General features: G+C 40.8%; 1 protein-coding gene across 1 annotated transcript; it reads right to left on the bottom strand.

Annotated features, from left to right (window-relative positions):
* Positions 1–54: 54 nt before the first annotated feature.
* Positions 55–27,551, bottom strand: PKD2 (polycystin 2, transient receptor potential cation channel). Its single transcript, XM_076337054.1, has 15 exons — positions 27,137–27,551; positions 20,303–20,416; positions 17,236–17,369; positions 16,633–16,883; positions 15,659–15,883; positions 14,867–15,095; positions 12,857–13,027; positions 11,510–11,691; positions 10,306–10,426; positions 7,765–7,863; positions 6,645–6,766; positions 5,716–5,833; positions 5,288–5,451; positions 4,325–4,472; positions 55–3,292 (listed from the first exon to the last, which is right to left on the bottom strand). Exons 1-15 carry the CDS (start codon positions 27,549–27,551, stop codon positions 3,059–3,061), a joined length of 2,727 nt encoding a protein of 908 aa, XP_076193169.1. The 3' UTR covers positions 55–3,058.
* Positions 27,552–27,860: the final 309 nt, after the last annotated feature.

Genomic DNA, 27,860 nt, shown 5'->3' with positions numbered 1-27,860 from the left:
ATTCTTAATGTTCCGTTATAAACAAACCAAGTGTATGGCACGATGTTTGCTCTATAGATTATATAAAACGTTTATTAGGAAGTAAAGTGCTCAGTTTTACAGATCAATACATTCTTGATCATTGTAGAAGACTTGCATAATTAACAGCTTCCTAATACGACCAAACACTGTACATTACTATGCAAAAACCTTACCTTTGTAATAAGTGACAAATGATATTATAATCTAAAGTTGAAAAATGAAGTAATAAAATGTTTGTAACATTGGTCAAGTGGCTATGCACTTATTGCAAGGCCCATCGTCAACACACACGGGTACCCCATGAAAACTTACTGCACTTCAAGATGAAATTTGTTATTAAGTAACGACACGTTACAGAAATATACCTCAACAAATATAGCTATGAATGCAAACATTTTCATAATAAACATATACTACAAATAAAAGATAAAATGTAAATTCAGTCACACAGTTCGAAAGATACATTTTTACAGGAAACCTATTTAAAACCATACTGATAGGTTTAGTTTTGCTTTCTTTCCCCCCAGGAAGGCCCTGCCTTACCAACACATGACTGCTAGATCACTTCTGCACACACCCCAGTCCCTGCTGCCATAAACCTCAAGCATGCCACATGCTTTACAGGCCACAGGCACAAACCTTAAACACAAGGTATTCTTAGTAAAGTTCCAGCTGATTGCTGGACAACTCAAATTGGGTCATTTGACCAAAGTCATTGATTTTAAGTACATGATTATTTAAATACTATCTTAGAACCCTTGACCCTAGAAACCCAACATCAATTCCATGTTACACACATGTAATTAGTTAGCATACCTCAGAGTTTACGCTGTAAATCATGTCACACACCAACATACTACACATTTTGGATATGAATGTAAAGACAAGGCTATGTATATTTAAATGGCTTTGTATTGTATTTTCTATTTTCCTTGCGCACCAGCTGGCCATGTGTACAGCTAGTATTTTTTTGGTTTGTTTGTTTAAAGTCAGAAGTGCCAGTTCAACACAGAAAAGCTTTCCTCAGGAAGGTTTCTAAGGTCCAAAAACGTTCAATCAAGGCAAGACAGAGCTTAGTCTGAGTGTCTCTCGTTTCACACAAATGCCCTAACCACTGTGCTGTGCGCTGTTTTGGGAAGTTGACGGCGTCTCTTGTGAAAGAGTATGAATTTCTTCCTAGTACAGGACAAAATAACCCACAGAAAGAAAAAATACTTCACAAGAATCACAACCTGTTTTCCCACGTCATTCTGTTCTCGAGCCAAAGCTACTAAGAAATTCCGATCTCCACATTGAACTTCCTCCTGCTCCACCTTACATTAAGTTTCTGTGCATATGGTTTCTCGTAAAATTAAAAATAGGGAAAGTCATGAAGTCTATTTAGTTTTAACAAGTTCTCTGGTTAGAGGGAAGGCATTCTGAGTCATTGTACATCCAGGCAATGCAGTTGTAAGAACATATGCAAGATGTAAGCTTTGCCTAAGCAGTACTACCACAAGAATGAGGTGCTAACCCCTGGCAATAACTGCTTTTTGAAATAAAAAGCACCAACCTAACATATACATGCTACTTACACTTTGTTAAGTAGGCATTGTTTCCTCTATATACCCTACTAATAGCTAAGATGTGTTTGATTATGTAGCTTTCCATTTTCCTTTACACCGACTCTAAGTCTTTAAATACAAGACAACTGCCATCTTCAGGAAAAAAGCACAACTGAAAACCTCCCTCCTAACCCAGCATTCCACATACGGAAACACGTTGCTAGGCAAAACTACAAACACTATGCCTCGATGCTTTCTATAGGAAGCCAACGTAATTTCAGTGTTGCATCTCCTTTCAAAAACAAAGCTTCTACGACATGGAAAGCAGAGGAAATTAAATACTAAAAATCAGTGATTATACTACAAACACCTTTCCACAGGAATCACGTGTTGCACCTCAGCAGAAAAGCATATGTAGAAATATACCTAATAATTTTACAAGCAGTTCTGTTAAATGTAAATACAAACTACATAGTCGAGACGCAATTAGAATGTGATAGAGCACAAGATTCGATTTTCCCAACTGTCAGCAACGTCTCTGCCCCTTCCCTGTCACACCCGAGGAAGAGTTAGTGTTTTTCAATTTTGTGTGCTTTTAAATAATATATTTTCTGCAAAGTAACCATATTTACCTAAGAACCTGTGGAATGTTTATCCCAGGAACACTTAGATCATGAAAACATAGCATTAAAAAATGGGCACTTTGCAACAAAGTTGAAAATGATTACGTTATTTGGGTGTGAAGAGGCCGTTCTCAAATATTACTTTTGAAATGCTAATGAAATGCAAAAACATGTAATGCATACAGTTTCTATTATGGAATAATGTGATTTACAGTTGTAAAAACTAAGTGCACTTTCTTCTGTTTAAAGAAACATAGTATTTCTCAAAAACAGTAAAAAATGAACAATTTAAGTTAATGAAAATGTTAGTACACCAAGAATAACTCAGAAAAATAGGTAGAAACTCAAAGTAAAAAAAAAAGTGCTGTTTTATCTCTTTGAAAAGTGTCAGCCGTTATAATGAAGGAGACAATAAACTGATGCCATCTTCTTTTAAAAATTGCTTTTAAAAGCATTTAAAAATCGTATTTTCCAATAGAAAGCAGAAGACTCATAGCCTTTCATTTGAGTGTTTTAGCCACAGCACATTATTTTGTCTGAAGCTTTCTGCTCTCGTGAAAGTGTTCCCCAAAATACATGTATGGAACCAAAATTCTGTCCAGGTAGATTTTGTCACACCTGGTTTCCATTCTGTCTCCTGCATTTTCGTTTCCAAGGGTGACAGTCTCACTGTCGGTAACTTGAACGTGACACATGGCTTACATAGGTCTGAAAATGCCTTATGAAGAGAATATTTACTTTTGCCCACCAGTGAAAATTGTCCTTAGTGGTCTGATCAGGACGATCACCTCATACTGGGAAACAGTGGAGTAGTGTATTTGCTGGCTTAATACTGACCTGAAATGTTTAGAATCACCTACAAAGTCAATCCTACACATGGATGTTATTCCCCCCATTTCCTCCTCCCCCATCAATACCATCCGACTGGGAGGAAGATGGCCGAGAGTTCCTTGAACGAGGCTGGCCATTCAGTCCAAGTGGTGTTCCCAACCGATGGCTCATTTGGGATGCCGTATCATCTGATTCCCATCGCTCCAACTCCTCTCGCACAAGTCGCTCCATTTGTTCCCTGTGGATTTCATTGTCACGACCCAGTCTTTCATCCTGAACAATTAAAAGACACAAGCTGAAAGCACAGCTTCCAAACTGCAGTCTAAGCAAAACCCTATACAAACATGGGAAATTCTTATACCACTCAAGTATTTCCATAGGCTAGTGGAGAAACACAGCTAGTGCAGTAAACTGTTTTCTTTCCAGTGACATAACGCCCAGGTTGTCACCTTCACTTATGAAAGCACAATTTGTATTAGTTTCTAATATTTAAATCCACCTCCAGAAATGTAAAATATACTGAGGACAGCAGACACATAAGGAAGCCCCGTCTCAAGAATGAAGCAGAATTATTGGCTGGAACAACAGTAACAGCCAGGAACACCGTATCTGTGACAGGACAGCTAGAAGTCTTACCTACATAACCCACCAAGACAGTCCATCTCGCCCACCGCTTAACAGCCCTGTTCTGGCTGTTCTTGCCCCATCGGGAAGCTGACGGGTTTTAGCATCCACAGAAATAACACAGTTGTCCCACTGGCCACTTCCAAAGGGCCCTCAAGAAAGAGAAGGTGGGAGGGGAGGCAACAGAAGCTAGATAACCCTGGTGACAGAAGTGACCTGCTTCCACCTGCCACACACAATCCCAGAAGCAACATGGGAGAAGAAGAGCAGGCTGCATGGGCCTGCTGGGCTGGATCCCCCAGACTCTAACAGACTAGTCCATAAAAAGCTTTGTATTAATCCCAACAGACACCAAGGGATGAACGAGCTGCTTCAGCAACTACCAAACACCACTGCTGTCCAGTTCAGGGGTTTAAATGGTGCTGTGTTGCCTCAGTGTGACACAGGCCTGCTATTAGATGGGTTGTCATATCTGAAACTTGCATCATGTCCTTAACATTTCATGTTTTAAATTTCATGTTTTCCTAACACAAAACTGAAATAACTTGGCTACTGCCAAAGCACCCACCTCGTCTTTACCACCACTCCGCTCAACCCTCCCAAGCCAAGCAGTAGGAAGAAGTGCTAACAGTAAGCAAGCCGTGCAGGTTGTGACCAGACAGGAGAGAGTGGGTTTCTTACCTCTGTCACTCCATCTAACAGTCTTCCCAACACATCTCTCCTTTTTAGTTTGGCTCTCTCCATCGCTTCAAGCTTCACAATAACTGCATCGATCTTGGAGACAATACTGCCAATAGAATGCTCCATGCGATCTACCCGCCTCATGAGTCTGAGGGCAACAAGTGTTATCTTCAGTGACTCTGACATTTCCAAGTCAGTATCGTTCTAGCACGTCAACACACAGAGCAGATAAGGATGAGACAGCATTTTAATTCAAGCACGCATCTGACTTTCCACAAATGAGTCCTAATGTCCAGGAAGGGACAAGGTACACAAGAGCAAGAAGGTAACACAGGGGTAAAGCAAATGGGGAAAAAAGTACATATTCCACTCTGTTTTCCCTTCTTTTAAGGCATCCTCATCAAAATTTATTGTTTTTAGTTACTCAAATTCTTCATTCAGCTAGTGTTGCTATAATTAATTAATTAATATGGAGATCTATCATTTTAGGCAAAATACACACTCAAAAGTAACTTTATCTTATTAAAAACAACAGCTGAAGTTCTCACTGAACCTAAAACAACCTCAAGGTTTTACTACTAAAAAACCCAGACAAGTCTTCTGGCATTTTTGTAGCATGACCATTTCCTCTGTCTTTTCAATGACCACGTTTTAAGGACAGGGGTTTTTTTTTGTTGGGTTTTTCTGTTTGTTTGTTTTGATTTGGTTTTGGTTTTCTAACCGATTCCCATGAGCCTCTCTAAAGTACTTCCTGTTCAGATATTACTTGAAAACTACTAAAAGGAGTGACTTAGGCACCTTAAAAACATAACATTTACTTTTATGAATAATTTGATTAATATTCAGAGTTATAGGAGACTACTATATAACTGAAAGAGGAAAACCCACAAGGAAAAAAACCCCACAAACCAAAAAACCCACACACACCACGCAGATTTGTCCCCCTCAGAAGGATAAACTTACACTTGGAACTCTTCATAGGAAACCCCACTAGAGCTGCTGCCCCTCCTCCTGGAGCTGTGTCCGCTGTCTTCATCCTCATCTTCCTCGGAGTCGTCCAAGCTCCGGGGGAAGCTGCGGCTGCTCAGGGGACGTGGCAGAGAGCTCCTATCCAGGTCCAGATCCTCCTTTGTGAAAACAGAAGCCACAGACAGGAAAGATGTAAAGACTTCCACCTGTACATGGGGGATGGGGGTGTCAAGGTCAAAGACCTCCTGCCCTCCATCAGCTCCCCCTTGCCTTTTTACAGTTATGCTCAGACAGCCATGGATGAGAGCAAATGTGAAGGGAAATAAGAGGATTCTTCTGGGGCAGCAAGCTAGCACGGCGACTAGCACGACGAAGACTGGCAGATGGCACTGGTGGCATACCACTCGTAACGCTGAGCTCACCCTCTCTTTTTCCAGGTCATCTCTCATCTGCTGATGTTCATGCTCTGTCAATTCCTGGTCCCCATCCTGGTCATATTTGGTAAATATTGCTTCAATCTCTGCATCTGTGTGCCCCTTCCTGAAAAGGCAGTAAAAACAGTTCCCTTACTTTCCATTTTTCAGATGCTGAACAAACTTCAAGTATCAGAAAAACACTTCACTCCAAACATACTTTCATCCCCAAGCCAAAGACACGACTGATCCCAGTGCTGCCTATAAATTCACAACACTGATAACAAAAAGCTCAGCCCTCACGTTTCATTAGTTAATAGCACAAATCTCCCCTAGACTGCACCCTGCTCCTTCACAACCATCCCTTTTATACCTCCTTGATTTGTTCCCTTTCCTTGGACTCCTGCCTGTTCACAAACTCCTGCAGTGGCTCTGATAGAAACATTACCATTTCCTCCTCCTAAGGCCTCAGATCTCTGCTTCCTCAGACCCTTTCTCTCCCATAACACAGCAACTCAAGGAGGTTGGGCCCCAGAGCGCCAAATCCTTCCTCCGGTGTGGGATGCCACCCCACTGCAGCAACACCAGCCATAGTGCAGACTCCAGGAACCAGAGCTCAGCAGACCTCCTTAGTTAAGATTTCTCTTCCACCTCAAACTGACCATTCTTTTCCCACTCCTCTTCTCTCTTCTTCCGCAGTTCCATGCCACAGTTTGAATTTTCCTTTGTGCAATGCCTGCAGACCCATATGCAAAGATTGTTTACCTGTACACATCTGATTGTTTACATAAACTTCCCACCAGATACAGGAAAAGCACCTGCTTTGTTATCCACTAACCAAAAGAAAAGTACTCTTAGCAAGAGCAATTCACATCAAACACTTAACATCACATGTCTCTGGGGATACTATTCAAGATAAGAAGTAACAGCTTCCTTACCCTTTTAGATCTTGCCGGAGTTCATCAAAATTTAGTTTTCCCCCACCTTGTCTCAGACTTTCTGAAATGTCATCAACAGTAGTTTTCTTTAATTTAAGTTTGATCATGGCTTTGTTGTAGCCCTAAAAGAAAAAGTGAAATTTCACGTTTTACTTGTCATGAAATGTTAACACTTGATTTCTTATAACTTTTTTGATTACAAAAATCAGCTAGTGTACACTATCATTCAGTCTGTTCCAAAAGCCCTGCAAAAATCTGTCTTTTCCTCCAGTTTATCCATCTTTTATTTCAGCGTTTACATGGGCAACATACAAATACCTTCGCAGTTAGAGGTAAGGCTTCCATCATTCAATGTGCACTGCAGGTCAGTAGGAAAGGAGTATTTTGTCCCAGTAAGACACCTTTGACAGTTACCGACAGTTAAGTGACAGTTTCAAATAACGCTGACAAAATAGGTACAACTTTCTGCAGTCATTTTGCCTATCTCTCATTCTTCAGTCGTAGGAATGACTTTTAAAAAGTCCTTATCCCAACAAAGTAGCACTTTTCATTTTTCTCTGCTCTGTTTTAATAACCAGTTTCCAAGTTTCAAACTCTTGAGTTACTGGTCATGCTGAGTACGTGTTTAGACATTTCTGACCACGATACAGCACTGCATCCGTGCCAGAGCACATGCACGTGCACGTGTTTTTCCTAAACTGGGATACAGGTCAAGCTCTTAACTTTGTATTCAACAACCTTACTGGCAGCTGCCCCTGGGAGCTCCCAACACATTATCCAAGACTTGCCTCATCTTATTGCCTGAAACGAGGTAATTCTGAATTCTGTGACCAAACCAAATAGCAGTTTAGCTTTATCAGTTCAATATTTCTCTATGTACCTAGACAGACAAATCCTGTGTCATATTCAGTAGGCTGATCATTCAACGCAAAGTCTCAGATGACTAAAATACGTTGTGATGGAAAGTTTTCATTCATTTAATTTACACTCAGCTCAGATTAATTTATTTTAACTAAGAGATGTGTATTTTCATCAGCTGCTGCCAGCTTTACTTTGTACGGTTTATCAGCATTTTATGAAGTAAGTTCAGATGTGAGGAATGAGGAAATGTTACTTTTACCTTTCTGATAAGGTCAGACAGTTCCATTTCTGCCTTCTGTTGTGCCATATCTGATTTGACTTCGGAGTATGTATCATTGATAATGGCCAAAAACATGTTCTGTTCATGAGAAAAATAAAAAAGCCCATTTAAAAATTTCAGCAAGTCTAAGCCCTACTACTCCTACGACCTTCATGTGCAGACCTATACATGAATTTTTTAAAGAGGGCCAGGGGAAAATGGCGGGCTGTTTAAAAAGTACTAACATCAAAAGCTTGAGATATTGAAATATGACACACTGCAGTATAACAACTTTTAATCAAGACTACTGGTTGTTAACATAACTGGAGAATTACTTTCCAGAGAGGGCTCATGCCTACACACAGCAGCGGCAATAAACCATTCCTGTTTAACGTTATATGTGTAAATTTGGCCTTCTACCTGCAAGGCCAAACTTACACAGGTAACAACTGTGAATTAATCTAGGCAACACAGCAGCAACAAAAATACCTAAGGAATCAAGTTCATCCCGTAATAACCAACACAAACATAAGGTTCTTATCTAGTTGCAGCTCTGCTTGCATTTCAGATTAAAGATAAAAACAAAAAAGCTTAAAATCAGACACTTGGCATGTATGCCACCAACTCTGAAAAGAGTTTGGTTGCTTCTTCGGACAAAAGGAAAAAAAATTGGTCTCACTAACCCTGTACTTGAGCCATGCTGTCATTACTGAAAGGGTCCTGCTGAACATGGAGTAAACATGACTGAATTGAAAGCTGGACATTCAAGTCCAAAAAGAATTACTCCATTTACTGGCACGTTCAATGTGCCACTCATGCAGAAAGGTAGCGTTAACCTCTATTTCCTCATGGACTTAAAAAAATGCTTTAGGAGAACAATCTTCCAATGCTGTATCTTTATGCATTCTTGCCCAACACCAGAGAAGTAAGAGGTAACTTGACTACTGTCTATTTTGCTTTCAGCTGCCCAACATTAAGAGTTGGTGCTTTCTGCCCATCTTCCCTAACTTAGTTTCCAGGTCTCAGACTGGTCTCAAGGAGCTTACAGCAACATTTCACTCCAGCCAAAGGATAGGATGTGCAGATATTAATAAGCACACAAATTACAGCGAGTATTTTGGATAAGCTGCTGTACTTTCCCACTCCAGTGCTCTTCTGCTACCCCTTAGGAAAATATTTCTTTCCCTTGCTGGACACTAGCCTCTGCTCCTCTGCATTTTGTGAGGTGCTTCAAACCAAATATGAAACCCACTTCACGTGCTTCTTCGGCCAGAGTGACCCATATGTTATCTTCCAGTTGACTACTGGTCCATCTCACTGAACACTTCAGATTCTCCACTTCCTTACTAGTGAATAGCCAAGATGAAATCTTCTCCCACAAATAATATCTGAATGCCATTTCTCCTCATCTCAAAGAATAATAAAAAGCCTCATTAAGTACAAGGGTCATTAAATAACTCTAAAAGTTATGATGATACAGGACTGCTGTACCATTTTAAGGTCAGTAAAATGCAAGCTTTAATGCTTGCCACCTTATCAAATCACCAAAAGACACATAATTTGAGGAATAATCGGAGGATTTCTTGCTCACATAACAGCTTCCGTCTGGTGATATAATCAGAAACAAAATTACGACATATTAATGTTAGTACCAAACTAACTGAAAACCACATCCAGCTAGAAGATACTGGGGCTCTTCACTTATATCGACATAAAAAAAAGCATTTACTTGGTCTCCTAGGTTTCTAAGAGAGGTCTCCTTCCTCCACTTTTTGTTATACAAATTATTAGTAAGACTGTAATATGGATTCAATACTAGTATTAACAGAGAGTATACGAAAGATGAGTACTCGCTCACAATATACTCACTGTTTGAATTTATTTGTCAGACAATCGTGTCTACATACTGCCTCTCAGATAAGTTGAGCTTCTTATAATACTGTTTGTCAAAAAGTGTACAGGTAATCTGCATTGGGAAGGTGAGAAAGACAGGGCCCAACTCTGCCCTGGAGAAGGAAAAGAGGATAGAAAAGGGCCTTTGCAGGCAAACCTGCATATCTGAAAGCTGCTGCACTGCTGATGAATTAGGCTCTTCTAGCAGACAAGCTGTGTGTTGCATGCATGAGCTAGGCTGTTGTAAACATAGCCAGCCACGCGTTAGAGTGCTTTATAAATTAAGAGCCTGTATGGAACATTACAGCTACTTTTCACCAAAAGATATGGGCTTGCTGTGTATGCCAACCAGGCACTATTCAGGTTTTAGAAATAAAAATATATTTATAATAATAAAAAGATATAAATTAAAAAAACCCCACAGTGTGGAGCACTATATGGGAATGACAACAAACATACAATGCAAATCTATTTTAAATGAAGAAAAAAAATTGAAGAGTGTAGTCACCGGCCATGTAACAGTCAGGCCCCTACATGGACTGCACACTCACCATTATCAAAAAAATCCCTAAGTAGCAGTAAGACTCAAAGAACAAGAGATGCAAAAATGGCCACCTACCCATCCCGCATAAACGAAGGTGTACATACCAAAAGAATGAAGAACATAAAGAACACAAATGTAGTGAAATAAATTGGTCCCAAAATTCGATTAGCTTCTTCAACCTCTGTGAAGTTGAAGTCTCCCAAAATGATGCGGAACTGAGTAAATCTTAAAAAACAAAACATAGCCAGGAGTTGAAAAAAAACACTTTTGGAGCTGTGCAAGAATTCTCAATCTATTTTACCCTAACAGTCTGACTGATGGGCAGCAGAGAGGTCTGTGCTACTGTAATACTTTATCAGGCACTGCAATAGTCAATTCGTCAAGCCCATATCTAGGCAAAACCAAACTCACAGTCAGATGCCACACACACAGAACAAAACTAGGATGGTTACTTCTGGCTTTCGGTCACAACTAATAACGGGGGCAACAGGAAGCAGAGCAAATCAATGATTACCATTGTGAAGCTTTAAGACCCGCTCCTGTCCCTCTCCTATCCCTTCTGCCTCTTGCATACATACAACCCCAACTCTCTCCCTCTAAAAAGCTGTCTCTACAGTGCCAAGGCTGGAAGAGGCTTGGCACTGCACAGCACCATCAGCATATTTCAAGTTCCTCTGCTTCTCTACAAGAAACTTTTTGCAACACTGCCCCAGTGTAAGGGGGCAGGGGGAAATTGATAACTGAACAACCTGGTAATTACCTCAGTTAGGATCAGGTTATGTTGTACCAAATCAATAAAGGAAAAACTGATTAACAACCCTATATCAAATCCTCTCTCTCTGTCCTGGATTCCAGCAGACACTTACAAATTTACTAGTTGGCTGTCTAAGATGGACTCCATTTGTGAGTCAACCAACTACACATACTATCAGGAAAACAGCGTTATTATGCATACAACATCTCGGTAAGCATTACAAACATAAGTAAGCATATAATCATTCAACTGCTGAAGACAGACAGGAATGTCACCAACTGTTATAAAAACCATTTCACTTCCACCAAGGAAAACCTGCCATTTTTAGCTCAGTGATCTAACTACAGTATATTTTTAATCTCAGAGCAAAGACAGTTTTTGAACTAAAAATGTTATCAAAAATGCATTTGCTGCTGAGCTACGTCAACAGTGATATGTCTGCAGCTTATCTGTTTAGCTGGATGTCATAGGATTTGTTTGGTCTCTGATGAGGCAACCAAATCCATTTACCAATGTACTGAGAAATTCTTTGCATTTTTTATTCTTGTACTTACATGCAGTCCTGGAAAGTGCTGAAGTCATCGATTTGAGTGCCAAAGACAAGATAGGCCAACTGAGCATATGCTAAGAAAATAATAAAAAACATAATAGCAAAGCCAATGACATCTTTGACGCAGCGAGACATGGTAGTGGATAACTGACTCATTGTTCTGTTGAAGTTAACAAATTTGAAAAGCTGTTAAAAGAAAAAAAAACAAACAACACAACTGTAAAGACAAGGAAGACAATAATTTCTTAACACAATCGCTCTCCAGACTTTTACGCATGAGAGGTCTTACTGAATTTGATTGGAGACAAAGTCAGTTAATTTACATTTAGAAATACATGACTTCCTAAAAACACCGAGGCTTAAAATGTGAAGAAAATTCTGTGAGAATGCCAACTTCTTGTTTGGGTGTGGGATTTTGTTTGTTTGTTTTTTCACTCCTCTAGTTGGCACCCTGGCTTCAGAGCAGTGTTGCCGAAATGCTTCCAAAAGCCTATTTATTTATCTTCAATGAAGATGTTAGCTATGAAGTAGTAAAATATGAGAAAAGAAGATCTCACAGCTGACTTTGCTCTGAGCAGGTGGTTGGACTAGAGATTTCCCGAGGTCCCCTCCAACCTGCATTATTCCGTTACTCTGCGGTTTACCATTATTTCTTATAACAAGCTACTTTATTTCTTAAACCATGATGCAAAAATTAGATGCAACTGTGTCTTATAAAACAGTAAGAGATTAGCTAACTTGCTTGATAAACCTAAGTATCAGTTTGGAGTATCAGAGTGGAAATTCTCTTATCATTGGTCTTACATTTTCCCCTATTAGACAGTTTATTAACTAAATGTTCCTGTGCAATTTTACTCATACAGAGGACAGGAAAACGAGTATGGACATGAAAAGAAGTATCATGAGAAAGGAGACAGTAAAAGTGAGAAATTAAGTTTAACTAAAGTAATATATCTAGTTTTCAAATAAATTGGACTAGCTTTACCAACCCTTCTAAAGATTCAGAAGTTTTGAATAGATAAAATGGGCACGGTTAAACCAGGCTAGGAGAAAGCAATACCCAGTAAGAATTACTGACTTACCAATTCAGGAATAATAAAAACATTTCTTTACGTGTCTGCTGTGACAAAGCACTAGCACTGACTACATCTTCTAGACTTAAACAAGTGCTGACTAAACCTGTGGCAATTTACAACCTTGCTTTTAATCTGTAAGAAGTTACCCCTACCTGACATTCTCACATGACCAATTTTAGAAGAAACACGACTAAAACTCAAATAATATATCACGCGAAACTCAGAATACTGCTTACATTCTAATTTTAGAATAAGGATGTGTGTCTTGGAGTTACCTTAATCCACACAAAAAACACAGTGACTGCAGCAATGTTGTTGAATTGCATTTGCCAATATGCCAAAGGTTCAAAATTGGGGAACGAGTTCTGATCTTCCAGCAGCTTCTTCAGGAGCATATCAACAGTTGATGTCCTATAGATGCTAATTCCTATAGCTACCACAGAGAGCTGAGTACAAAAGAAACATACGAAAGGGTTTTAAACCAACTTGTTTTAGCCACATATGTCAGATAAAGTTAAGATATGAGGAACTTCATGTTATGTGTAGCGCTACCATAATGTGAGTTTTAAGTAAAAGCAAATACATTGTTTTCAAGGTGTCCTGACTACAGGACTACTAAAGCTAAAGTTTTAAACAGGAAAGTAACAGCGAGGAATTGCACAGAGCCTAGAAAAAAAATCACTGATCCAAGCTTCCTGCAGTCCTTCAGGGTCAACCCCGCTGGTCACTGATCACATCAGTGCTTAGGGCCAGGCAGTTGCAGGCGCTGGAGGAGGCTAGGTTTCACGACCTTTCACTCAGGAGTAATTTAACAGCCCAGTGGCTGCTGTTTGAGATATGTCCAGAAAGTCTAGTTTGGATCCTATCAGGAAATGCATTTCACAACAAAACCATTATAGTCTTAGACTACAAACAGCCTGGGAGTAAGAAGATTTAGAAATCTTTTCCTTGCCACAGCTGAAGAACAAGATGATGGTGAAGCCTAGCAGGCTCAGAAAAATGAAGCTGTCACAGAGAAGGAAATACAAGGAAAGAAAGATGACAACTCAAAAAGACAAAGGTGAAAAAGAGTAAAGAGCAGAGAGACAGCAGTAGCCAAAAAGGTACTACAGTTTCTCCGGAGTATAGACTGACCAGTACTGCCCAGAACAAGCAACAGCAGAGAAGCTGTAGTTTTACCATACAGGTAAGGTTCTTGCTTTGACCTCTGCAAATGTGCTTTTTATTAGTGTAAGTGAACACTTCACCATGTATACAGAGTCATAAAGTACATAATCCTAAATTTAAACAATGTCCCTCAGACAAGGTATAAACATAGAATTTGACCCTTTGTGTGAACTGAATTTTACACTCACACTGGAATACGCTTCACTGACTGTAACAGCAAAGCATCTTATTCCCCCCCACCCCCGCTGTTAAGTATAACAAACAGCGCACAGTTCATGTAAACATCCACCTAAATGGTCCCTCATTTACAAAGCACTGTGATGCAAGTATTGATTTCTCTAGATTACAGATACTAACTTCAAGACTTAAACCTTTGACTCGTCCGAGCCTGAAGACACAAAACGGGCGTGGGACTGGAACTTTTTCATCACCACTGCCTTTGTATACTTTCGGTAAGCACAGCTTGATAGAAGTCCAGAGAGAATTATACTATGTAACTTTAAATTCAAAGCTCTGATTTTCTGCTACACCAAGATTACTGATGTGCAACACTGTCCACTTAACCAAGAAAGCAGCCCTGACAGCTGCTAGCACTCTACAATTTTGAGACACTTCTTCCAACTTGGTATTAGCTGGTGAGTATTTTAATACCACATTAAATCTCTTTGTGGTTCTTTGCAAACATATTCAAATCCCAGTCCCAATCCTCCAAATGCAAATCACTACTTTAAAGCAGATGATTTTCTTACTTGAAAGCCACTGCAATAGTCTGTATCAGATATGTAGAAGAGAAATGAGGGCGAGTTTGTTACCTCCCATAATGGCTGTGCCTTTATAGACAAAAACTGTGAAAAAGCATACTGGACAAATACTCTGAACTTTTCACCAGGACGCGAAGGTTGAAACCACCGAAGACAGAACAAGCAAGTTTGCAAAACACACCATTACAACACAGACGAAAATTGTCTTACTCAGACTGAATAGCCCAATAGTCTGTAAGTATCCTTCCTAATGATGGCCCTATCTCTTAAACCCACAATAGGACTACTGAGTCATTAACGTCTCACATAAAGTGTATTTCAGAAAGCAATTTTAGCCTTATTATAAAGATTACTTACCACAATGATAAGGATATCAAGGCAATTCCAGAGACTTCTGAAGTAGTGCAGTCTATGAATGTGAATTTCTAAGATCTCTTCCACCATATAATAAAAAACAAAAAGACAAAATGCCATTTCACAGGCTGCCAGGAAAAAATCAAAAGTGGAGATGTAGTGAATCAGCCTCACTGGCTGAAACTGCCAAGACGTAACAAGGCCTCCAGTCGCTGGAAACTCCACTAACAACCTGCATTTAAAAAAAGGCAAAGAAAAAAAAAATCCATTTACACAGCATTGATGAAAAGCACTACTAAAAGATACATGGTTTTATTTACATAATTATTTAAATAATGGGAAACAGGCAAAAGCCCACGTATGATTCAGAGAAGACACTACACAGAACAGAAGATGTAAACCTGACGGCACTCAATTTTGACTAAAACCCAAAGCGTAAGAAAACAGAGACAAAAAGACCTGTCTTCATCTGCATCTGTTTCATGCTGTCTAAACTAAAGACTGATGTTGTATATCCACTATTTACTTTAATAAGCCAACTCACTACAGAAGTCACCTGCAAACCGCACCCAAGCTGTTGCGGCATCAGGAAAGTCAGAACTGCCTCCAGATGGTGAGTGCAGCCGCCGTGTGGAGTCCCACTTCTTTGACAGGGAGGCATGCCACTTCAGCTGTCTGTCTCCTTTATACACAACATACGCTTACCCATATCCTCAAAACAAAGCAATCACAAGAAAACCCCAAGTCTACAACCTACACTGTGCAGTTTGAACACTGTCATGGTTCTGTTCACACCTGACAACGCAGAATAGGTTGATGTTTGCATTGTATACGGAGAAATCAATGAAAGCTGCTCTGGTCCCTCTGTCCAGCCACAGGTTCTTCTTAAGGCTAGCAATCTGCACAGCTGTCACTTCTCTGGTCCTTGAGAGGTCTTGGTAATAACCAGCCCCACTGTATGTGGCAATCAAGCCCCAGTGGCTGCTCCCATTCAAATCCTTCTCATTGGTGTATGTCCAACTAGTTCAGAAGTAAGTGAAACAGAGCACGTTAGTCTTTCCACTTTCAACTTACAGTTAACAAAACAGATACCAACAAAACCTGACCAAAAAAAAGTATCAGTTACTTAAAGCTGCTTTCATTTAAGAGGTACTTGTAGAAAGTTTTGATGCTTGTACCCTGGAGAAAGAGCTTACAAAGTTCCTTTGACTAACACAACAAAATTAAGATAGAAAGATGGGTCACAAGTATATTAATTGTAAAAAAAGAACACGTCAATCCTCTCACACAGAAATTCTATCCTCAGGGAAAGAAAGAAAAATCGGCATTTACATAGTTATGTTCCCCCTCCAACACCTTTTACAGTTCAACTCGCACATCGTCTTCCAAGAGAGGCAGTGCTATTCCCGTTTTTAGCTAGGGAAGACAATTCAGTGAAACCCACTGCGGTAATACAATCTGGAATTACGGAACAGGTGCTCATGAGTTGTAGTGCTGCACTCAGACCACAGCGTGTCTCCCATGCGTAACTGCTATCAATGGCACAATGACAGCACCTAAACTCAAGTGGATCAAGAGCACAGTCCTCTCAAGTTTGGTAAGGTTTCTCCACGAGCAGAACTGGCAGCTGCTCTGGATTTACCTGGCTTTACAGACAGAACATACAGCAAATGCAGAGTTGCCTCTGCCGAGAGACTTATTGTGTAATTCAGCATAACCCAGGTCAGAAAAAAGAAAAAAAAAAAAGTGTCTACAGGAATACTACATACGCTGTTCCATTTCGAAGTCCAAAAGGAGCAGTATCTTCATTAGCTACAGAATAGACATCATAACAGTCTTTGATTTCATCCTTTAAATCTTCAGGTATTGAGCACGAACCATTTCTCACTTTCAGCTGCCGAATGCGAGGCACCCCTAGGAGCAGGTTCTCATAATAAATGAAGCTTTTGTTTTCTGCCATGGTTTTGTTGTTGTACCACATCTCCCAGTAAAGACCATCCAGCAAAGGGCCTTCTGTGAACTGGGGAGGAAGGCAATTTTAGTTTGCATGTTGCCAGCACCGTTTTTATAGATCTTCATTCCGTGGACGTGTTAGAATTGCAGTTGATGATTTTTCTGACATAAGGCCTTACTGTTACCTGTCCTCCAAAGACATTCCACAACCTTGCCCCACCCTGCCCCACTAGCATTACCTAGGTTCTAAACTTTTACATATTAAAGGCCTACTTTGTTCCATAGCTTTGACATTGTGCACACCCTTCATGCACACCCCCCACTGCATTAGAAAAAAGATCCTGCAGGTTAAATTTACAGGCCATTACAGAACAAGCAAATCACAGCAACGGAGAGATAAAAAATTGTTTTTAGATTACCTTCCAGAAGTCATCCATTGTGGACAAAGTTTTGAAATCAGTTTTCTCCATTTTTGATACAGGTGTTTCCAGGAAGAGATGCGACATAACCCTTGTGTAATAGTACATACTGGAACTCACTGTCCCATAAGTCACTGCAAAAGATTTGGTAAGGAGTGAGAGGTAAAGTGGTGGGGGAAAGAGAAGAGAAAAAAAGAAGAAGAAAAAAAAAGAATGAAAAAAAAGAAAAAAAAAGAATACTTTGCTTGTTTTGTTTTGAATACATCAGGTTGTATTGTATAGATTTTGCACTGCAAGGTTTAAGCTTCAGAACAAACCAAAATCCACACCAAGAAGCATTTGTCTGTCAATGGTGATTAAAATACAAAAAGCAATGAAGAACAGACTGATCAATCAGTTTAAAATACTCAGTTCTCCTTCCCACACCTCATTCTATTATTAATGCTTCTACAAAAGCTAACTTCAAGAAAAACAAAGGCATGATTCAGCAGCCTCAAGAGAGACAGCTAGTGCCTTTTTAGGTGACTTGTGCTATCCACGGCATCCATAGAGAGCTGGCACGGATGGCACAAGACCTCAGGAGAACTATGCCCTGCTTGAGCAGATAATGACAGTCAACCAGGATATCGCTCGGCACTGCGAATGACATTAGCCACCTATGGTTAGACAATGAAACTCCACCCAAGACGTGCAGTGCTTTTGAGAGAATCTCCCCACAGAAAATAAATGACTGTGTGTTACTTCTTTTCCTCACACTGGGCCAAGCATTTGGCTGAGGAACACAGACCATAAATTATAAAATGACGTACAAAGCCAAGATGGCTTGAGAGAACAGTCTCTGGCACTGATACTGTTACTGCCTGTAAATACTTAAACCATTTTATGGCTAAAACTCAGAGAAGCCTGAAAGATTAAGTCTACACTGAACCGCCTCCATCAGTTTTGACAATTTTATAAAGTATTTTATCACAGGGAAGAAAATGTGTTTTCTTTAGCAACCAGAGAACAAGAACTATTTTTAATAGACTTCTGCGGCGGCACATGGAATGTATCACATGACTGTGCAATACCTGGATTCTCACTAAATACGTACTCTCAAAAATACAAGAGTACAAGAAACGCCCATAGCATTTAGCCTGCACTGGAAAGCGCTCTCCTAGGGCATGCCAAGCCACAGACCAGTCTGTCCCATAGGTATTGCTTACGTGTAAAATTAAAAAGGATAGTACTTAAAAAAATACTAATGAGTTAGCAATATCTGTAGATATTTAACACACTATACTTTTCCTTTATTCTATTACCAAAAATCTTTTTCTATAGCAAAACAAATTGTGAACAGCCTGCAGTCAAACTTTTCCTGCTGAAACCAATTTCACTTTATTTTAATTCAGGTCCCTCACGGCTACACCTCTCCTGGTGGTACAGCATACCAGCCACAAGCAGTCTTACACTACTTTATCCATAAATCTGCACTAAGCATTCTTAAAGGACTCAGGAAGGAAGAAAACATGGTATTTAGTATATAACCATGCTTGCAGTACACCACCAAAACAGTTGTGTCAACAGTATAAAGTTTGGGGTTTGGGGATTTTTTTAGTAATTCTACTCCAGACAAGCAAGGCAGACTTGCTCTCAGAGCCAGTCTACCAATGTAGTTTTGCATTTTCTTTTCCACTCCAAGATTCTCTCTCACAAAAAATAAAAACATCACCTTGTCCTATTACAACTGATCATAAACGACAACTTAAGTGTCACTGACATTTCAGGCATTTAGAACAGAACTGCCACACTAAAAATTGGAGGCTTGAAACGTATCGGCTTTCCAAAGATATACTAACTTAACGCATACAGATTTTGTTGTTATTCTCCCTAGTAACGAAATAAAACATCTATTTCACAACTCCATAGTAAGTTCTATTTTGCATTGTCTTGCTAATTTTTATGCCAATATATAGTCTTTATGCCAATATATAGTCTTGTTTTGACTATTAACTTAAAAAAACCCTAGAAATAGAATTATATAAGGGCTTCAAGTTCCCAAGGCCAGAAAAGAAGACCGCTCTCAGAATCGTTACATTATACTGGCCACAACTGTTCATGGTGCTGTGTGAGGCCTGTGATAAACATCCTGTACTATCTGTGCTCCAGCACCACTAAGGTTCTTCACCCTGAGAAAAGAACAGCAAACTCAGTTCAGGCTGCTTTCTTGAAGTCTGTTTGGGTCCAGCAATATTGTTGTGTATGAGGTTAGAGATTCATCAAGCTCCTCACTTCAGTACTAAGTCTGTATTTAGTAGAATCTGCTAATACTGTCTTCAGCGTTGATTCTAGAGCACCTACCTCAAAGCAGTTACCTACTTAAAAGCCAAGTTAAAAAAAAAAAAAAAGAGTAGGTTGAATGTTACTCTGTTCTGTGTTTTGTAGTGTTACGATACTTCATATGATATCATAGACAACAAAAAAAATGACACACTTAAATCATGGAAGTCTCCAGCTGTGATCCATATACACTTGAGTATATATAAGGCTGCAGATGCGTTTAAAACGTCCAGCATCATGCAAAGACAGATTATCAGATATTTCTAAGTAGCTAGCATTATCTCTGCCTTTCCAGCTACTATCAAGAACTTTCAATCTTAGAATGATCTGTACATAAGCTTGGTGATAAATTTGAAACTCGGTGATTTAATTTAATATTTTGTCCTAGATGACCAACTCCTACTCTTCACATTCAACAGTTCTGTTCAGTGATTTCAAAATGCGTAGCAGAAGCATTACACTGCAATGTGGTACCACATTAAAAAAATGCTCCCTAAAAACAAAGAATAAGTATATTATCATGCTGCTTAAAGGTTCAAAACTTGTCAAGGCCCAGAAAGTTGCAGTATTTTCAATCTCAAGAAACAATCCAAGCGCAGAAACAAGAGAAAGATTTAATTCCAAATATCTGCTAACGCACCTGCCCGTTAATTCTTCTCCCACATCACTGAAACAACCTTCATTCTGGAATCACAGATAGCAAGCAGATAGTACAGAACTGGACGCATTAATGCTGAACAGTACTTACGGACACATAAGACCACAAGGAAAACCATGTACGTAACCAACTCCCGTAAAACACTTTTCAGATATCGTTCTCTGCTGGTGTTGCTTTCTTCCATGAGTCTGGTCCCCCATAGACCTTAAAAGGAAAACATATATAATGATATAGACAGATATCTGATACTAGATACGCAAGTGACATAATAAGTTAAGTGGTTTTGAAAGCTTAACCTATGTCATGCCTGCTGCAGGTTCTTCTATGGATTTTAAATTGATCTAAGTTCAAGCAAGAACAACGTCTTTGGGTTGCCCTTCCATTGGCTGAACGGGGCCCAAGGCAGTATTAGCTATTCATGAGATACCATAATAATAGAGTTCTGCTGAGCTGTTACTAAAACAGAATCTGCTGAAGACTTGCCAGAAGTGCTGTCACTTAAAACCACATGGTATGAAAACAGATACAAGTATACAAAGACACAAACAGATAGCCATCCTTCAAGAAATGCAGTGCAGTGTTGTTGGTTTTTTTAAATACGAAAAGCATTGTTAGATGAATGAAAACGCATGTTCAGTATCAAATCTTTATTAGTACTCTTAATAAACTTTCTACCTGAAAGGAGGATATGTCAGTCAAACATATTTTTAAAGAAAACAAATTGTAACCTTCCTCTCCCATATAGGCGAGGCATGTCCAACAGAGACACAGCAGGGATCTTGGTGAGTATTTCTACATGATTTCTTTCCCTGCACAACAAACAGTTATCATTGAAACATTAGTAGCAGCCTAAATGAGCAACTGCCGTCTAGCTGTCAAACTGGGTAACTGCATTAGCTGAACTATTTCCGCCTGTTACTAGCTTCATATTTTACTTGACATACTCAAGAAGACAGTGTAAGAGAAGTTATTGAACTTCGGTGATCCCTTCCAAAAGGGTAACAGAAAAGCAAAAGGATCTTTCAAACGGAGTCACTAAAACAACCAACCATCTGAGAACAGAAATCTGTTAGTAACCACCATACCGATCTCCTGTGCCTAATACAGGACAGAAAAAAAGCTGGGAACAGCTGCTGATGCTCAGACGAGAACTGCTACCTTCAAGGACCTTCTCTTCATTTAAGCCTAAATAAAGCAAGATGATTTGACCTTAGTTTATGATGGGAGAGAAAGCATATAAAAGTAAAAATTAATTCTTACAGAAGCGCACCAAACTTCCAGCCTTTTCCTTTTCAGGTATTTTAAACAGCCAACCTTTTAAAACATCCTTTATGTTCCCAGTAGATGGAAATGAAGTAATCTCAAACTCCCCAGGAAAAAATCTTGGATCCATCAAACATACCACAGTAATTTGAAGTCAAATGGAACAGCAACAAGGGATAGCCAAAACACTAAAGCTGACAATGAAGCAAGAGTTCAGTTGCTTTGCAACCACTGCTGTAAGACTAAGACAGACAAAGGCCTAATCTGCCTGCTGCAGAACTTCATTTGCTAACAAAGAGATGGGAATAAGGAAGCTCTTGCCTCTACCTGCAAATACAAGGTTTATTCAGAAAAAAAAAATGTGTTAAGATGTTTTTAGAAGCCTTTCAGCTATCACATTTTTAAGTTGTGACCTAACCACAAAGTCAACCAGGAAACTTCTCTTGCATAGGCACAGCAAGCACTAATAGTCTTAGCATTAACCTCTGTTCACACTCCTTAATTAGTTACTTATAACCTTCACTAGTGTCAGCCCCCAAAACAATAGCTTTTTCAAAGCTGTTCTTTAAGGCTAAGTCTGAAAAGTTACAGATAAAGACTGCAGCTTTACTACCCAGAATGCCAAATCCTCACCATTAGGTCATTCTTGAAGACAGAAACACAAAACCAAGAACATTTACAGAGTCACTAATAATAAAGAACTCAACAAATTCAGCCTCTAACACAGCACTACGTTGCACTAGCAACCCTCATAATAAAGGCAGGAAAACATTACGGAAGAGAGGAAGAAAAGGCTGGAACAGCCAGTGAGCTAAGCTGGCAAGAGCACTGAGTCCTGGCTGTCAGCACATTACTCACCAATAAGAAATGTGGTGAGCAGAAAGCTTGCAAGCTCAAATTCTGTCATATTAGAATGTTGTTAGGAGTCAGCAAGGAACAGAAAGTTACATGTGAAGAAAAAAAAACCAAAGCAGTACCAGAGATCATACAATGATCTTCGTGTTAAATGAACTCTGGATTTGCCCATCAGCTAGCTTGAAGCTTTCATTAGTTGCCACATTTTTGGAAGATATGTATATTATTCCCCTTTTTGCCTTATTAGAATATTGGTTTAGATACATCAAGAATAGTGGCGGTAAGCAGTGCTGGATTTAAGTTGACATCTACTGCAAGCACCAAAAACGTTTTGTTTCTAGCCTCGATTAATCATTTCCAGTTCATTCCTTATACAAATTTGCTATTCATCAACTTTTTGACAGAATCTATGTACTCTTTCATTTATCAAACAAATCTGTAACTAACAATTCTCTCATACTCATTCTATAGCCCAAACGGCTTACCCAAAGAGCATACAAACTCAGAAGAGCTGTCAAAAAATAATGATCATTTGCAAATAAAAAAATAGATGAAATTTCATCTTACAATAAAAAGTCTAGCTTGTTAGGTAACACAGGAAATTAAAATCTTTCTGTTTACACATATATAAAATGTTATAAACATGTATACATGTAATATATATAATACGTATGTACTTACATATACACATATACCTACATAATTATAAAGCCAAGTTTATAAGGTACAGAATGCATGTAAAGTAATTTAGATTTATGTGAAAGTCTTAAGTTCTGAATGCCCTCAAGCCAAGATACATATCACTAACTAACCTGCCCATACAGAAATTCAGATGCTGGGGAAAGAATGGGGCTGGGGGAAGGAGAGGAAAGTGACCCTCAGGGAAAGATGCTTTGTCCCAAAACAACAAAACACAGTCTCACAATCCTTAGTTCACATTCTTTAGTAAGGTACAATCGGAGCCTGCACTAGTTCAACCAAGTAAAAATGTCATGATGCATTCTTCATGAACGTAACAATTAATGAGTGACTGGAAATGATATCTGATACTTCCATTTAACAACAACTAAGAAAATCTTTCAAGAAATACCCCACATACACTCCTTAATATTGATGCACATGAGGACACAGTAGCACTGGGTGACCAAGTACAGCTCTGAGAGGCAGATTACCTTTCCAGCCTGGCTCTGGAAATGGACTTTGCTCTTACCCATCAAGGAGAAAGTCATCAAAAGTTTTAAGAGAGTTGAATAGTCATCCCCTCCTCTCCCCTCAGCATCTGGGATGTTTGCTGAAGAGATCTGCAAAACTAGAGGGACTAAAGCTACTTCACAGAGACTCATGGTAGAATCTGAAAAGAATCCACAAAGAGAAGAACCTAAAATACAGATAGTCTGAAGTAGTTGACTTTCTATTCACGTAGTAACTCCTGTTACAGTCTCCCCAATAGTTGCAATTACCAAAATCCCATTACCTTAAATCCTCTCTGTATTTTTATTTCACAACTGACAGTAAGAAAAGTGTAAGCTGTCATTCAATATCCCTCAGTTGATGAGTGGCAACTTTTAATATCCAAAGGATTAATCCCTCTTGTTGAATTCTGTCTAGTGAAGTGGAATTTCATTAAATAAATCTATGCTAAATTTCCTCTAGTTGTCTTGATATAAAACTGAGTACTGAGTATGCCATTTTCCAGTCTTCAAAGATCCTCATGGTTATCCATGAAATGTCAAAAGAACTACTGAGTGCTCTTTCCAGTATTAAAACCTCAGTTATCCTTCAAGTGCCCTATATTAATTTCAGGCTTGAAATCAGCCCTTTCGCTGTGTAGCCTGCAGCGATTACATTCTTCAGAGAAGGTTACTTACCTATGCGGCAGGCAAGTACAGCACCCTGCAGTACCTACCTCCACAGCACAAAAGTCACACCTAGCCATTTACTGTGCCTATAAATTAATGGCAACATTCTCATGAAAGAGCCAGAAAAGGATCTGTCTACTACAGTAACTTTAGCTGCACTTGCCTATAAACACAAAATGAACGCAGGTCAGAAATCAACAGAAACTGTGGATAGTAACCACAGGGATAAATCCACTCTGAACATTCCTAGAACATGAAACCAAGCCTTTTCATTTTACAGCTAAAAATAGAATACTACCAGTGTACACTGTCTCGAACAGCAAGAGGCAACTTGGTCCATGGCCATTATTGAAAATATTTCTTTTTGTTTTCTTGCATTGCAAGAACGTGTAACTTTGCACCATTCTCCACACAGCACATACTTGATTAATAGGCTCACACCCAGTAATGTAAAGAGAACCACACCAGTCGAAAGGATGCATAATGTTACCGCATCAAAGGTGGTCCTCATCTTTCAGCTTGAAAGCAGAAATTAAAAAGTTCAAGCTACGGACGTGCATCAGCTCCCAAACTGGTTATTCTAGACCAACATACATTGCTTTTAGGCAGCAGGACAGGCAAGCGATACATCTATCGGAGCAGGGCCAGAACATCTTCCCTGGCAACATCTGCCTGATGCTGATGCTGCTGAAGGCTCAGCTGCACTCATTCTGCCCAGCACAGCATGCAGCTTCACCAAAAGCCAATTCCTCTTGGTTCTGCTGCTTGCTCAGCTGAACAAGGTGAAAATACATATATGGGCTTAAAAACAAAAAACCTGCGAGGAAAAAAGCATACTAAAAATAAGCAACCTTCCTCCCCCCAAAACCAATCCTAAGCTGTAGATACAGGTGAACTACATATGATTCAACAAAGCATTTTACTAAGCCTTCATTAGAATGGTATCTCATGGCAAGGGGGGTGGGGGGCAGAGGAAAAAAAAAAAAGTCTGTCTGACGGACTTTCTTTCCATCTGCGAATACTCCGACCTTACACAAATCACATGTTATTAAGCTCTGCCTTCAGGTTCAAAATGGCTCAGAAACCAGCACCAAATTCAGTCCTAGTGTGGATAATCTGTTTTGAGTATTACTGCAGAAACCATGACGGAGACGAAATAGTACCAACTTATGCCAGGTCATCACGAAGTCCCTCTCACACTCACCTCATGTTCAAACACCACTATCTTTCACCACAGTTAAAAGCATATATAAGAAGTTCCTTCTCAGCAACAGCTAGTACTAAGGGAGCATCTGAACAGTCTACTTAGATAAGAATTTTTATAAAAGGACTTCACTTTCTCCACGTGAAGCAGCTCCTTTCCTAGGCATTTACGTATCTCAGTGACAGACTAAACTAAACACACCATTGAAGACTCCAAACAGAGTAGTGCCAGTTCATGCATAACACATAATTATCATTAATATTTTTTCCTGGCCGTTCTGGTCTCTTGTTATGAAGTGACTTAGCTCATTGAACACTCCCCCAATAAAATCTGCTGAAAAGAAAACAGGCTCTATTCCATAATCTCTGCAAGTCTGACTTGCATCCAAGTAAAACACTGCAATGATCAAGAGGGATTTATTTTGGTGCAAGACAGCTGAAGTCAGGGAAATCATTATAGCAAATGATTTCTGAATGCACATGAAAATCAAAGTGAAGACATACAGGACATACAATAGCCTAATTTACAAGTTCCTGCTTAAAATCAAGTTCGTTTTGACACCTCTGCTGATGCTGTGCCAGCCAGTAACAGTGCTATCTATCACTTCAGCAAATTCACATTTTAGAATCATAGAATCATTTAGGTTGGAAAAGACCCTTAAGATCATTGAGTCCAACCGTTAACCTAGCACTGCCAAGTCCACCGCTAGATTTCTTCTAAAAGAAGAATATTTTCTAATATTATCTAAATATTAGAAATATTTCTAATATTTTCTAAATATTTATAACTATATAGCTTTATAACTATAAATATTTTGTCTGACACTTAAACAAATCCTATGTTTAGAATCCTCACAATTTGATGCTGGCATTTTAAGCTTCTCTGAAAAGGAAGGCGGGTTTCTCACATGTGCACCCACAACCTTGAATCCAAAGAATCCCCCAAATCCCCATCCACCATTTTCTCTGCTGTGTCAAATCAACCCTGTACAGGGCCAGCTCAGCACAGAGTCAATGCAGTAAGCTTAGAACGACACTCCAAATGCTCATTTAATGCACTCCTGTTTATGCTTCAGACTATGTCCCCGGTCACCAGCTGTGCATCAACAGGCAGCTCTGAACAATCAAGGGCAGCTCCAAGGCACTGCACAATATTGCAGAAGAGCAAAAATGAATAAGACACCCTCTTAACAACCCCACTCTAAGCACAAATGCCATCCTAACCACCTCTTTTATAGGACAGAGGATGCTGAAAGACAAGTATTCTGCTCCAACTCTCCGAAGACCTGGTGTTGGGTCAGAAAAGCCTCATGTATCCAAAAACTACTCAGGAGAGTCTCTTACATTGAAAGCAGCCAGGACTAAGACCTGGGGGGCAGAGAGCTCTATGCTCCAGAGGAAAGGAAGGAGAGAGGTGTGCGTGCGTTTGTGTGTGCTGGGGGGCATAACCAGGACAGAGATAGGAATATGGACGTGCACTAAGAGGTGGGGACAGACGGGGCAAGCACAGATGGACAGACGGGAGATGGGAAAAGAACACGGGTAGAGGAAAAAGAGGACAGGTAGCAAAGGGGCGGGTGGAAGAAGAGGCAAAAGGGACTGCAAACAACTCATAAACGTTCTTCTCGGCGACAGTCTGCAGGAAAAGGCAGCCAAGCTATACGAGCCGAGAGAGACTCGGAGCCCAGCTCCGGCAGGAGGGGCCAGGCCAGGGGGCTGGAGGGGAGGGGGCAGAGGCTCTCACCTCGCAGTCGCCGCGCCAGGCGCTTGGCCCAGGCCGCTCGGTGGGGTGCCGCGCCGTCGGGCGGCACCTGGTGGCGGCTCGGCACCTCCGCCCCTCCGCGCCCCGCGGGGAGCCGCCGCTGCCGCCGCCCGCCGCCGCCGCCGCCCTGACCCGCCGCGCCGCTGCCCAACGACGACGAAGCGCCGGCCGCGGGGCTGCCCCACTCCACGTCCATCTCTAGCACCGGCCCTGCCGCCGCCGCCGCCGCCGCCGCCTCCTCCTCAGGCTCGAAGCCCGGGTTGTCCCGGCTCCAGGCCTGCCGCGAGCAGGCGGAGAGCGGCGGCGACGGCGGGCAGGAGCCGGCCCGCGCCGCCTCGCCCAGCCGCTCTAGCTCCAGCTGCTCCCGCCCGCGCCGGCAGCCCCCGCGGCCCGCCATCAGCCCGCCGCCGCCGCCGCCTGGGGCGGGGCGCCGCCGCCTCCGCCCCTTCCCCGCCCTCCGGCGCCGGCCCGGAAAGCCCGGGGTACGGAGGGAGATGTAGTCGCCCTGCCTCCCAGCGGGAGCGGCGGCCGGGGCCTGCCTCCCTCCCTCCCCGTGGCCTCAGAGAGGGACGCGGCCGGTGGGGCCGCGCGCCGGGCGTGTGCCTCCGCCCCCCCGCCCAAGGCTTGAAGCGCCGAGCCGCGCCGTGAGGCTGGAAGCCCGGGGGCGCCTCTGTGGTAGCGGTGCAGGGACCGGCGCCAGGTATTT

This window comes from Aptenodytes patagonicus, chromosome 4, assembly GCF_965638725.1.
Source record: "Aptenodytes patagonicus chromosome 4, bAptPat1.pri.cur, whole genome shotgun sequence".
In the NCBI taxonomy this organism is placed as follows: domain Eukaryota; kingdom Metazoa; phylum Chordata; class Aves; order Sphenisciformes; family Spheniscidae; genus Aptenodytes; species Aptenodytes patagonicus.
The sequence above is the reverse complement of the archived record's forward strand: the minus strand, read 5'-3'. Positions and strand labels throughout refer to the sequence as shown.